The 15,030-nt window shown below is 45.2% G+C and overlaps 1 protein-coding gene across 1 annotated transcript; it reads left to right on the forward strand.

Annotated features, from left to right (window-relative positions):
* The first annotated feature begins 64 nt into the window (after positions 1 to 64).
* LOC139472449 (SKA complex subunit 2-like) lies at positions 65 to 14,699 on the forward strand. The gene is made up of 9 exons (XM_071254926.1): positions 65 to 105; positions 685 to 762; positions 1,941 to 2,036; positions 3,469 to 3,549; positions 8,585 to 8,765; positions 9,895 to 10,025; positions 11,711 to 11,754; positions 12,679 to 12,754; positions 14,459 to 14,699. The coding sequence occupies exons 1-9, from the start codon at positions 73 to 75 to the stop codon at positions 14,516 to 14,518; spliced, it is 780 nt and encodes a 259-aa protein (XP_071111027.1). The 5' UTR covers positions 65 to 72; the 3' UTR covers positions 14,519 to 14,699.
* Positions 14,700 to 15,030: the final 331 nt, after the last annotated feature.

Genomic DNA, 15,030 nt, shown 5'->3' on the forward strand with positions numbered 1-15,030 from the left:
ATGAAACGCGAGGTTTTATTTTCCGAACCAATCAGAAAATGTTTTACATGATCCGGAAGTAAACGTTTCAAGATGGAGAAAAGTGTCGAGACTTTGGAGGCTATGGTATGAAAATAACTGTACAATGTGTGAAGATCACCTTTATTCTGACGTACATAGAATAATGTAAATAAAGAATATTACATTATGAAGCGGCAGTTACCAATAAGACTGCAGAATGCATAAAAAATTGTCCACGGACATGATTTCTTTAACATGATCAGTGTACGACATTCTAGATCTATAACTGTTTACATCGTCACAATTTCATTCACTAATCACTGTCATGCAATACAGCCCAAGGCAGGCACGAGCTGATGATCTTACGGAAATAATTGCAATCTTGCTAATCTAAGCCTAGAACCATATGAACTTTGTGAGATACGAAGTACAGACAGTGGCAATGTATCGCACGACTCTAAAGTAACCCTGTATCTCCGCAAGCTGAGATTGGTCTAGGCACACAGGAATAGTTAACTGAAACAACTGCTTCACGTTTTCTAGCAGCTTCTTGAACTAGCTAAGTTTGTCACAGCTGAGACCTGCGATGGAGTCCTACAGTCAAGTTATGTCTTGACTGGAGGGCCCAATCGCAGCTCTCAGCAAGGTTTGTCATGATTTGTCTCAGTGTTGATTTTGTTTTAGTTCCAGAAAACAGAGTCGGATCTTGACTACCTGTCAAGAAAGCTTGACTTTGAGTTTGACAATTCCGGTAATGCAGAGGTAACTATATTGTAAAGCATGTAACCAGAGACCATATAATCTCTGATTTAACTAAATCTGCTTCATCACCTTTTACCTCACGCTTCTATTTATTGCCTGTTTTTCATATTTACACAGCCAAATTTATCAGTAACTATGTCATATGCAGTTTGTTTAAATCAATGAGGGCTCAGTGGTACCTGGCTCCTGACATTCAAAGAGATAGTGGTTTCAACTTGTTCAAGATCCTTTTTCCTTGATAGCCCAGGTGACAGTCATAAACTTAGATTTAAAGCATTGCTGCAGTGTAAAATTAAGGGGTGTCCTTAATGTTTTGTTTGTTGTTTCACTCCGCACTCAGCAATATTCCAGCTATATGACAGCGGTCTGTAAATAATGGAGTCTGGACCAGACAATCCAGTGATTGATATTAATATTGAGCATCGATCCATGCAATTTGGATACAATGACATGCGTTAACCAAATCAGCGAGCCTGACCACCCGATCCCGTAACGACAAGCATAGTCACCTTTAACGGCAAGCATGGGTTACTGAAGACCTATTCTAGCCCAGATCTTCTCAGGCGGGGTCCTTAATGTCTTCTATGGTATTTGAATCTTGGAAGTCATAAATCTTTAACTTATAACATTAGGGTTATGTCTTATGACAAGGACAAATTCAAACATAATTTCAAACACTGTACCTCTGAGTATGGTGATGATCTATTTGGAGATTTGACATAGTTTTTGTTTAAACAAATCCTGTATACATATATTATTAACTTAGCTTATTATTTGAACTATGGGTGTCGTGATAAGCCTACATGTTAATACCTATCAGGATACTCAAGTCATAAGATCTGATTATATTGAGACTGTGATTCATTCAGCGATATATTGTTGCATCCCTACGTCTCATGGTATACATTATTTGCTTCCATGTTTTTTTCTCAATTTGTATTCATGCAGGTGCCTTATTTTGCATGATCCCGACCTACACCATGTACACCATGTACCTAATGCTTCAGGTTTGTGTGGGGTGGTCGGGTAGCCTAGTGGTTAAACATGTTATAGCGTTTGCTCATCACGACATGGTTGTTCATCATGACATGGGTACAATGTGTGAAGCCCATTTCTGGTGTCCCCAGTCGTTATATTGCTGGAATATTGCTAAAAACGGCATAATTTCTTCTGTGCAGGCTAACCCAGTCCGCTTGATGCAGAAGGTGTCTGAGATCAAGAAGGAATATGGCAACATTGTCCAGGAGGCGGTCGCCATACAGGAGACGCAGAAGGTTGGTGGTGTACAGCAAAGTGAATTGAACTTTTACAGGGCTCCAGATAAAGGCTGTATCGACGTATGCATGGATAAAAATATGCACAATACAGTGGGGGATAATCATGATAATTTAGAAAACATATCAGATATGTATCACGGCATGTATGTACGAGCTAACATTCATAAATATATGTATTTCCCCCAAAATACATTCTGATTTCTAGTGGCATATTTTCTGGAGTATAGTGCACACATTTTCCCACAGAAACAGCTGTGTAAAGGGATGCACGTTATATACTCCATAATCAGTTTGGATGTTTTTCCCCCCAACGCAAAGATATTACGGTGAGCATGTAACACCGCATATCAACAAATCCGTACTGAAGCACGCAAATTAATCATGTAATTACAGTGTCTGATTACAAATAGTGTTCATTGTATATCTGGACTTATGTGACTTATAATACTTGATTTTTCCCCAAAAAAATACTGAATATTCTGGAGGGAAGTGCGCATTATACAACCAACATACATGTACAACGAAAACAGTATTATTTATTTTGTATTTACCTGTTTACACGAGAGTAGCAATGCTGCAGTGCATATCCCAGATGAAATACAAGATTAATCCATTAAATTCCATACCGTACTCTAAGTGTAGATTTGCCAGTACTCCTATATTGAAAAAAAGAGTATGTACCATGTGTACTCCTGATGCTGAAAAATCATCTGGATCCGTGTTTTTACCATCAGTGTCTGCATGTTTTAAAAAAGGAATGTCACATTTTTAACACCCCCTTCAGTGTGTTTGTGGAGGGTGGGAGTGGGGGGGGGGGGTCACTGGTCAGTATTCACATGTATTTTTATACAAAAAGGTATTTTAGGGGTGGGGGAGGGCGGAATAACATGCTTTGATCCTTCATTTTAACTATATTATCATGGTAATACTGGTGATATTATTTGACATTCCACCTTGACCTTTTTTAACCTTACAATCTCTTTGGTCGGCCAGTGGTATCAAATCAACATTAGCAATTCATTTGTCTGTTCGGTTTAAAAAAATATTTGCTGGTATAGACTCTAAGTTCGAAACCTCTACATGAAAATCACAGTATGTTTATCTCCTAGTTTAGGCATGAATATAAAATTTCATTTACATTGTTTCTTTTGGTTTTGAATTAGGCTCCTTTGAAAATTGTACTTGCGACTGAAATACTGCATTTGCTAACAGGAAATCCAGGATTCTAATTAGCAGATAGACAGTTGCTTCCAGGTTGATTTCGGCAGTAACAATGGTAGCCAAGTTACATGGCATTTCCATCATGCAATTTCAAGGGCAGTAGTAAGCCATGAATAGTGATCAATGGTTGCAGTCATGAATGTGTTATTTTGATGATGATTAACAATGTGTTTGAATATTGTAATGACTAATTTGATGCCCCTGGCAGGAGGCAATGGACTATTTCCGCTCTCAGCTGCTGTCGGCCTGTCAGATGCTCCAGAAACTCCAGACAGACACGGAAGCCGAGGTAAGGCCTAGCTCAAGTGTTGAAGTTTATTGACTTCCCAGTTGACCAATATGTTTACCTGCTTAAATAATTTGCCATTTCAAGACAAGCCAACAAAAAGGTTGCCTTGCCTACACAGTCGGAAGCCTTTGTTGAATGTGTGGTGACTAGATTTGAAAGTTGAAATTAATAGTTGAAGTTTGTTGGTAGAACTGTGGCTCTGAACAAGTTGGTACTCCTGACAGAGTTCATCAAATATGAAGGCGCTATTTCGATACTAGCATCAATCTTAAAGTCAATTCTAGCCTCATCTGTTCCATTTTAAACATGCTATTAAGTTGTACCCCTGGCCTTCTGATGGCACTCTCACACTGGCTCTCTCACACCTTCACTCTAACACTGGCTCTCTCACACCTTCACTCTCACACTGGCACTCTCACACCTTCACTCTCACACTGGCACTCTCACACCTTCACTCTCACACTGGCTCTCTCACACCTTCACTCTCACACTGGCTCTCTCACACCTTCACTCTCACACTGGCTCTCTCACACCTTCACTCTCACACCTTCACTCTCACACTGGCTCTCTCACACTGGCACTCTCACACCTTCACTCTAACACTGGCACTCTCACACTGGCACTCTCACACCTTCACTCTCACACTGGCTCTCTCACACCTTCACTCTCACACTGGCACTCTCACACTGACGCTCTCACACTGGCTCTCTCACACCTTCACTCTCACACTGGCTCTCTCACACTGACGCTCTCACACTGGCTCTCTCACACTGACGCTCTCACACTGGCTCTCTCACACTGACGCTCTCACACTGGCACTCTCACACCTTCACTCTCACACTGGCTCTCTCACACCTTCACTCTAACACTGGCTCTCTCACACCTTCACTCTCACACTGGCTCTCTCACACTGGTACTCTCACACCTTCACTCTCACACCTTCACTCTCACACTGGCTCTCTCACACCTTCACTCTGACACTGGCTCTCTCACACTGGCACTCGCACACCTTCACTCTCACACTGGCACTCTCACACCTTCACTCTCACACTGGCACTCTCACACCTTCACTCTCACACTGGCTCTCTCACACTGACGCTCTCACACTGGCACTCTCACACCTTCACTCTCACACTGGCTCTCTCACACCTTCGCTCTCACACTGGCACTCTCACACCTTCACTCTCACACTGGCTCTCTCACACTGGCTCTCTCACACCTTCACTCTCACACTGGCTCTCTCACACTGACGCTCTCACACTGGCACTCTCACACCTTCACTCTCACACTGGCACTCTCACACCTTCACTCTCACACTGGCACTCTCACACCTTCACTCTCACACTGACGCTCTCACACTGGCACTCTCACACCTTCACTCTCACACTGGCACTCTCACACCTTCACTCTCACACTGGCTCTCTCACACCTTCACTCTCACACCTTCACTCTCACACTGGCACTCTCACACCTTCACTCTCACACTGGCTCTCTCACACTTTCACTCTCACACTGGCACTCTCACACCTTCACTCTCACACCTTCACTCTCACACTGGCTCTCTCACACTTTCACTCTCACTCTGGCTCTCTCACACTGACGCTCGCACACTGGCACTCTCACACCTTCACTCTAACACTGGCTCTCTCACACCTTCACTCTCACACTGGCACTCTCACACTGGCTCTCTCACACTTTCACTCTCACACTGGCACTCTCACACCTTCACTCTCACACTGACGCTCTCACACTGGCACTCTCACACCTTCACTCTCACACCTGCACTCTCACACCTTCACTCTCACACTGGCTCTCTCACACTTTCACTCTCACTCTGGCTCTCTCACACTGACGCTCTCACACTGGCACTCTCACACCTTCACTCTCACACTGGCTCTCTCACACTGACGCTCTCACACTGGCACTCTCACACCTTCACTCTCACACTGGCACTCTCACACCTTCACTCTCACACTGGCACTCTCACACCTTCACTCTCACACTGACGCTCTCACACTGGCACTCTCACACCTTCACTCTCACACTGGCACTCTCACACCTTCACTCTCACACCTTCACTCTCACACTGGCTCTCTCACACCTTCACTCTCACACTGGCTCTCTCACACCTTCACTCTCACACTGGCTCTCTCACACTGACGCTCTCACACTGGCACTCTCACACCTTCACTCTCACACTGACGCTCTCACACTGGCACTCTCACACCTTCACTCTCACACTGGCACTCTCACACCTTCACTCTCACACTGGCTCTCTCACACCTTCACTCTCACACTGGCACTCTCACACCTTCACTCTCACACTGGCTCTCTCACACTTTCACTCTCACACTGGCACTCTCACACCTTCACTCTCACACCTTCACTCTCACACAGGCTCTCTCACACTTTCACTCTCACTCTGGCTCTCTCACACAGGCACTCTCACACCTTCACTCTCACACTGGCTCTCTCACACCTTCACTCTCACACTGGCACTCTCACACCTTCACTCTCACACTGGCTCTCTCACACTTTCACTCTCACACTGGCACTCTCACACCTTCACTCTCACACTGACGCTCTCACACTGGCACTCTCACACCTTCACTCTCACACTGGCACTCTCACACCTTCACTCTCACACTGGCTCTCTCACACCTTCACTCTCACACCTTCACTCTCACACTGGCACTCTCACACCTTCACTCTCACACTGGCTCTCTCACACTTTCACTCTCACACTGGCACTCTCACACCTTCACTCTCACACTGACGCTCTCACACTGGCTCTCTCACACCTTCACTCTCACACCTTCACTCTCACACTGGCTCTCTCACACTTTCACTCTCACATTGGCTCTCTCACACTGACGCTCTCACACTGGCACTCTCACACCTTCACTCTCACACTGGCTCTCTCACACCTTCACTCTCACACCTTCACTCTCACACTGGCACTCTCACACCTTCACTCTCACACTGGCTCTCTCACACTTTCACTCTCACACTGGCACTCTCACACCTTCACTCTCACACTGACGCTCTCACACTGGCACTCTCACACCTTCACTCTCACACCTGCACTCTCACACCTTCACTCTCACTCTGGCTCTCTCACACTTTCACTCTCGCTCTCTCACACTGACGCTCTCACACTGGCACTCTCACACCTTCACTCTCACACTGGCTCTCTCACACTGACGCTCTCACACTGGCACTCTCACACCTTCACTCTCACACTGGCACTCTCACACCTTCACTCTCACACTGACGCTCTCACACTGGCACTCTCACACCTTCACTCTCACACTGGCACTCTCACACCTTCACTCTCACACCTTCACTCTCACACTGGCTCTCTCACACCTTCACTCTCACACCTTCACTCTCACACTGGCTCTCTCACACCTTCACTCTCACACTGGCTCTCTCACACTGGCACTCTCACACTGACGCTCTCACACTGGCACTCTCACACCTTCACTCTCACACCTTCACTCTCACACTGGCACTCTCACACCTTCACTCTCACACTGGCTCTCTCACACCTTCACTCTCACACTGGCACTCTCACACCTTCACTCTCACACTGGCTCTCTCACACTTTCACTCTCACACTGGCACTCTCACACCTTCACTCTCACACCTTCACTCTCACACTGGCTCTCTCACACTTTCACTCTCACTCTGGCTCTCTCACACCTTCACTCTCACACTGGCACTCTCACACCTTCACTCTAACACTGGCTCTCTCACACCTTCACTCTCACACTGGCACTCTCACACTGGCTCTCTCACACTTTCACTCTGGCACTCTCACACCTTCACTCTCACACTGACGCTCTCACACTGGCACTCTCACACCTTCACTCTCACACCTGCACTCTCACACCTTCACTCTCACACTGGCTCTCTCACACTTTCACTCTCACTCTGGCTCTCTCACACTGACGCTCTCACACTGGCACTCTCACACCTTCACTCTCACACTGGCTCTCTCACACTGACGCTCTCACACTGGCACTCTCACACCTTCACTCTCACACTGGCACTCTCACACCTTCACTCTCACACTGGCACTCTCACACCTTCACTCTCACACTGACGCTCTCACACTGGCACTCTCACACCTTCACTCTCACACTGGCACTCTCACACCTTCACTCTCACACTGGCTCTCTCACACCTTCACTCTCACACCTTCACTCTCACACTGGCTCTCTCACACCTTCACTATCACACTGGCTCTCTCACACTGACGCTCTCACACTGGCACTCTCACACCAGCACTCTCACACTGGCACTCTCACATTGGCACTCTCACATTGGCACTCTCACACTGGTACTCTCACACCAGCACTCTCACACTGGCACTCTCACACTAGCACTCTCACACTGGCACTCTCATACCTGCACTCTCACACTGACACTCTCACACTGACACTCTCATACCTGCACTCTCACACTGACACTCTCATACCTGCACTCTCACACTGACACTCTCATACCTGCACTCTCACACTGACACCCTCACACCTGCACTCTCACACCTGCACTCTCACACTGACACCCTCACACCGGCACTCTCACACCGGCACTCCCACACTGACACTCTCACACCTGCACTCTCACACCGGCACTCTCACACCGGCGCTCTCACACTGGCACTCTCACACTGGCACTCTCACACTGACACCCTCACACCGGCACTGTCACACTGGCACTCTCACACCTGCACTCTCACACTGACACTCTCATACTGGCACTCTCACACCTGCACTCTCAGACTGACACTGCCACACTGGCACTCTCACACCTGCACTCTCAAACTGGCACTCTCATACTGGCACTTTCACACCTTCACTCTCACACCTGCACTCTCACACTGACACTCTCATACCTGCACTCTCACACTGACACTCTCACACCGGCACTCTCACACCAGCACTCTCACACTGACACTCTCACACTGGCTCTCTCACACTGGCTCTCTCACATTGGCATTCTACCATGTTGTGATGTGTTGTCGCAGTCAGAGAGCGTGGAGAAGCCGGCAGCCCTGTGTCAGCTGGAGCAGCTCCTGGGTGTCGACACAAGCTCCATCACTCAAACAGCTTCAGCAGCTGCAGCAGAAACACCGCATCAGCAGGACCAGGGAGGGGGGGATAACTCCGCACCAACACAAGTTGCCGAGGCCAAGAGTGAAGCTCCAGGTAACCATGGTAACCAGAGTATATGTTTATAAGGTACTTAGACCACCTGCACTGCATGATGATACAAGTATAATTCTTTGATCCTAGGTTCAGTGGAATACATGTTACATCGCATTGTTTATGACCACATTAGACTAAAATAAAATAATAGACATGGTTCTCAGGCACTGCCTGCATCATCATAAAGTCTGCAGCACGTTTTGCTTTTATTTCCATTTTCCCAAAAGATATAAAAAATCCTAATACTTAAAAACAATGCGATCCAATGTAGCAGTTACTTCCTTCGCTCGTCATGCCGACGACCTGGGTTCGATTCCCGACATGGGTACAATGTGTGAAGCCCATTTCTGGTGTCCCCCGCCATGATATTGCTGGAATATTGCTTAAAGCGGCGTAAAACCATACTCACTCACTCACAGTTACTTCCCTTTAACATGCACACTGCTTTTGAGCATCTCGTGTTATGGTCATGGCGGCAATAGGAGTTTGTATGCTTGTTTATGTAGGGAGGCCCTTTCAAGAGTCATTGCCTGATAAACAATTCCTTAAATTTTTTAAGCCTTACATGAAATAGGAACTTTCGAATTCCTGATTGGGAATTTTTACTGACGATTGCTGCCGATTTGGGGCCAGATATCAGCCTCTGAGCAGGTCTAGATACATCCTTGATTATGATTGTGATTTGAAGAATCATGTCTCATGTTTGCCCTGAATGAATCTGATTGGTTGCATGTTGTTGATTGTTTGTTGTAACCATGGTGACGTGTTGATCACATGACGTGTGGATCTAGTCAAGTGTTTCTAGTAAAGTGTTTGAAACACAATACTTCAACAACTATCATTTATGGACTGTTACAATCACATTGTCACAGGAGAACTGATCCTTCATCTATGGTAGTCACTGATTGGAATTGATCACCAGCTACCCATGTTTGTTGTACAAGGTGACTTGATAGATCGGATTGTCAGGCTCCGTGACTTGTTTGATTGCGTATAGCTTGGATCGTTGCTCATGATATCAATCACTGGATTGTCTGGCTCAGATACAATTATTTAAATGTCGCTGTCATTCAGCTGGAATATTGCTGAGTGAGACATTAAACCAACAAACAATGTTGTTGTATTGCAGGAGCCGAGCCCCAGGCGTTGCCGAGCTCTCGGAGGGAGGGATGTACAGAGATGGTGGAAGTGTCACAGGCAGAGTTTGAGTCCGTGTCTGCACTGGTCAGGGGCAGAGTCAAGCTGGCCGACGTCAATACTGTACGTGCAGCAGTAGAAACTAACAGTTTTAGTACACTGGTCCTGTTGATGATAACATATAGCAAAACCCTTAAAATGGCAAATTTCTACTCGTCCTTATGATACCTTAACTATTGGGCAGTTTGGCAAGGACTACTGGATTAGTGCCAATTTCTAACGCTAACATGTTGTGTAGTAGTTACATCTTACTGATGCAATATGATATACAATATACTGTCTGCCCATTATGATGCAGCCTTTGAAATTCACGCTTGTCCTCTGGACCCAGACTGCTGGAGTATTGGTGACTCTAGTCTTCTGGACCCAGACTGCTTGAGTATTGGTGACTCTAGTCTTCTGGACCCAGACTGCTTGAGTATTGTTGACTCTAGTCTTCTGGCCCCGCCGTGATATTGCTGGAATATTGCTAAAAGCGGCGTAAAACCATACTCACTCACTCACTCTAGTCTTCTGGACCCAGACTGCTGGAGTATTGGTGACTCTAGTCCTCTGGACCCAGACTGCTGGAGTATTGTTGACTCTAGTCTTCTGGACCCAGACTGCTGGAGTATTGGTGACTCTAGTCCTCTGGACCAAGACTGCTGGAGTATTGTTGACTCTAGACCTCTGGACCCAGACTGCTGGACTATTGTTGACTCTAGACCTCTTGACCCAGACTGCTGGACTATTGTTGACTCTAGACCTCTGGACCCAGACTGCTGGACTATTGTTGACTCTAGACCTCTTGACCCAGACTGCTGGAGTATTGGTGACTCTAGACCTCTGGACCCAGACTGCTGGACTATTGTTGACTCTAGACCTCTTGACCCAGACTGCTGGAGTATTGGTGACGCTAGACCTCTGGACCCAGACTGCTGGACTATTGTTGACTCTAGACCTCTTGACCCAGACTGCTGGAGTATTGTTGACTCTAGACCTCTGGACCCAGACTGCTGGACTATTGGTGACTCTAGACCTCTTGACCCAGACTGCTGGAGTATTGTTGACTCTAGTCCTCTGGACTAGTCTTAAAATAATGGAATTCTAAGGCTGATGATGTTCAAACAGGAAATCTGTTAGAAATAAAATGTCATTACACCTCATTTAGTCTGGAATTGTTCCTGGAATTGTTCTCCCTTTTCATCTGGGTATCCTTCGATAGTACCCTCGATAGTACCCACATAGTTATGAGCTATGCTATGTACAACCAGAGTCAAATTTGTATTCAAAATGAGGTACAGTCAAACAATGTCATCTTCTGTTTTGAGCTGTAAACAAAAGTGAGTCCAAGGGTACAAAACATTATTTTTTACGAAACAAAAACATGAGAAAATCCAAATAAAAGTTGCTGCACTGAGGGGGGTTAATTACTTTCATCAGAATTTCGGTTCCCCTAATCAGTAAGTTTAGTATGACACAAGCATGTCACAGCAGTGGGTAAGTCTCCCCGTGAAGGTCGGTTAGATGCTTGTCGTGAGAAGAGGCTCGCTGACTTGGTTGATGCATGTCATCGTATCCAACTTGAGCAGATCGATGCTCATGATGGCAATCGCTGCATCATCTGGTCAAGACTCGATTATTTTACAAAATGCTGTCAGTTATCTGGAATATTCCTGAATGAAGTGTTAAAAAACAACAACAACAAAAAAACAATGAAGATGAGGCCAGAAGTGGTTATACTAAAGACAGGAGATCTTTGTTTTCAGACATACAGCGTGCTGTGGAGACACTTTAAGGATGAAGGCAAAAGGTGAACATCGTTACAGAAATAATTAATCTTGACAAGAGGGTCCGATCCCTGAGGTAGTCTGACTGGTCTAAGGCACATGTTATACTGAAAGTATCTTTAAAGTTAACGAAGCCTTTAGACCGTCCTCTGTTTCACTACAGTAACCTAGCTGCGAACCGTGAAATGTTCGTACCAGACGCCATCTTGTTTTCTAGCAGACGAGTCATTAGTCATCACATGACCGTCCTCTGTTTCACTACAGTAACCTAGCTGCGAAACGTGATATGTTCGTACCAGACGCCATCTTGTTTTCTAGCAGACGAGTCAATAGTCATCACATGACAGGTAAAAACTGATCATGTGACAAGTCAGTATTTGAGGTCAGTGTCAGTCAAGTAATTTTAGGGTCTACATTGACATCCACTGTTTTATCACGTACGGGTTAACAAATGGAATTGCAAGATTCTTACAGAGGTACAAGAATTATCATCAACAGTGTGGTTGATGTGACTGGGGCCCAGCTTGTTATGGGGGAAAGCCTTGATGGAGATTGGACAGTATGTCTAAAGATAGTACACTGCAATTATTTGTAAATGTATTTGTCATTGATTTTTTTTTTTTCATTTGGCCATTTAAAATTGCAATTCATCATTAATTTGATCATTTATCAACTTTCGCTATGAACATGCTTTGCAATTTTAACTTTCATCAATTTGCGTTGAAAAGATACGATGGTGAGATTGTCCTTCTCACTGTTACGGGGCGGTCGGGTAGCCTAGTGGTTAAAGCGTTCACTCGTCACGCCAAAGATCCAGGTTTGATTCCTGACATGGGTACAATGTGTGAAGCCCATTTCTGGTGTCCCCCGCCATGATATTGCTGGAATATTGGTGAAAGCGGCATAAAACCACACTCACCCACTCACTCACTCCCTCACTGTTACAGCGCGCCCCTGAATGCGTCCGACATGCACAAGATGGGGCTTCGCGTCACCGGAGCCACGGGGGAGGCCAAGTTGAAGGTTTGTGCTGATTCAAAGATGGTGCATAGATTGTCAGCCGAGTGTGTGTTGATGTTCCTGATGTTTGGTAGTAACAAACAGAAACACATGAGGTGAGGTGAGGTGAAATTGGGTTTAACGTCGTGTCCAAGATTATTACACTTATATAGCGACGTGCATGCCCTGTGTGCCTGTGTGTGTATGGATGCTTGTACTAGTCCGGACTGATGCCGATTTATAGTGCTAGCTCATTGAGATACCATGCCGCAGTTTAACATGAATACCCCACTCAGACACAGCATACTGACTCCGAGCCGACCAGTCCTTGTTTTAGCCCCTAATGCCGAGCGCCAGACAGGGTAACAACAAGTACCATCTTTTAACGTCTTTTGGTATGACGCGGACGGGGACCGAACGCCGGACCTTCCACTCTCCGGGCGGACGCTCTGCCACAAGACGACGGAGGCGGTTAGAAACACATGAGGGAATCAGTCTCTATCATATGATGCCATTCTCAAAATATTCATTTTAAAATTATTTTCATTCACTAAAGTACCTTTAGATCCTGCACAGGGATACACCATCTGAAACTCACTCACTCACTCACTCACTCACTCACTCACTCACTCACTCACTCAAACTTGGGGAAAACTCTTATCGATTGCTTGGCCAATATTTTTTTAGCAAGAAGCGTCAGTGACCTGTTTTGCATGCACACATATATAAAAGATAGCTTGATAATAAATCGCAAAGTACAATGAAGAACAAAGGGTGGATTATTTCACGATATAGCATTGTCCTACCCTGTCAACATTTCTGGAGATTCGAATATGCCCTTGCAGCTTGATGAGGTCATATCTTGGACAGCGTTATGTTTGAGAGGGAAGTATTTTATTAACATCCTTAGAGCTGTACATATATTTTGAAGTCTTATATAAGACATAAACGACTCATGATCGTTGTTTATTGTACAATAAAACATAGCAGGGAGAATAAACATGCGCTCCTCATGGTTTATTCTCCCTGCAGTGTTTTATTTTACGATAAACAACGACCATGAGTCAAATATAAGATAATGACACTGAGTTTATCAGACTGGCTTATCACGCCCATAACTCTAACACGAATTAGCATGATTAGGCCACACTCACTTCTGACAAAGTAGACACAATTTATGGATAACAACTTCTTTATTATAAAGGCGACATTTTGGTATAGATCCTTTTACCGTTGTCAAGCAAGACATAAATTGTGTCTACTTTGTCATCCGTCAACTTCTAAGTAATGCCTATCAAACAATTCACACTCACTTCTGCTGTTTCCTGATTGGCTGTTAACAAAGTGGGTGGATCTTGTGTAGCAATACTGCCCTGAATGGTGTGACTGTTTCCGTATTGTTATCTACAGATCTTTGTGTTGTGGTTAGTTGAGCAGTTAGTGGAACTGTTATTGTCAACTTATTTATTTATCAGAATAGTGGATTTACTTTTATGCTTCTAAAAGTGCAGAAACAATTAACTCAACTCTTAAGGGGCACATAACTGTGTACTTCCGCCTATTGTCCTCGTGAAGTGATGAATGTTGATTGTATTTTATTGTTAAAATTTCCTCAGTTTGGGCACATATTTTAACAAATTTTTAACCAGAATGAAGAAAATGTGGCCTTAAGTTCGCATGTTATGATGATATATTTGAATTCCTGTTATCAAGTTCCTTCTTTTGTAGGTTCTGCGAGCCTTGAAGTTACTCAACATGACAAGGAAAGGGGAAGTAACTCTAGTGTGACTCCTTCAGGGATGACCTGCCTGGTTCATTAACACTGCCGGTACTATCTAGTACTTGGAGATAGTGCAGTATTTTCTTCAGGGTTTTGCTGGTTTAGCTAGCTTCAGCAATTGCTGAATGATTCATATTCTGGTGGAAAATACTTAAGAGATCAGTTGATGGGTATTTGGTTGAGTGAGTGAGTGAGAATGGTTTTACGCCGCTTTTAGCAATATTCCAGCAAAAAATATCACAGCGGGGGACACCAGAAATTGGCATCACACATTGCACCCATGTCGGGAATCGAACCCAGGTCTTCGGCATGACAACAAGACCAGTAAAGATCCGGGGTTGAACAGATGTACAGGAAACCATGTCGTAACAGTCGACCATGCTTGTCGTAACAGGCGACCATCACTGTCACAAGAGGCCATCGTTCGGTCAGGCTCGCTGACTTGGTTGATGCATGTGATCAATCCCAATTGCCTGGATCGAGGCTCAAGATGTCAATCACTGTATTGTCTGGTCCAGAC

This window comes from Haliotis cracherodii, unplaced genomic scaffold (genome assembly GCF_022045235.1).
Source record: "Haliotis cracherodii isolate W230 unplaced genomic scaffold, xgHalCrac1.p SCAF_24, whole genome shotgun sequence".
Lineage (NCBI taxonomy): Eukaryota > Metazoa > Mollusca > Gastropoda > Lepetellida > Haliotidae > Haliotis > Haliotis cracherodii.

Coding starts and splice junctions, on each gene's coding strand:
- LOC139472449 (XM_071254926.1), top strand. CDS start 73: ATGGAGAAAAGTGTCGAGACTTTGGAGGCTATG. Junction 106..684: donor TCGAGACTTTGGAGGCTATG/GTATGAAAATAA, acceptor ATTTTGTTTTAG/TTCCAGAAAACAGAGTCGGA. Junction 8,766..9,894: donor GGCCAAGAGTGAAGCTCCAG/GTAACCATGGTA, acceptor GTTGTATTGCAG/GAGCCGAGCCCCAGGCGTTG.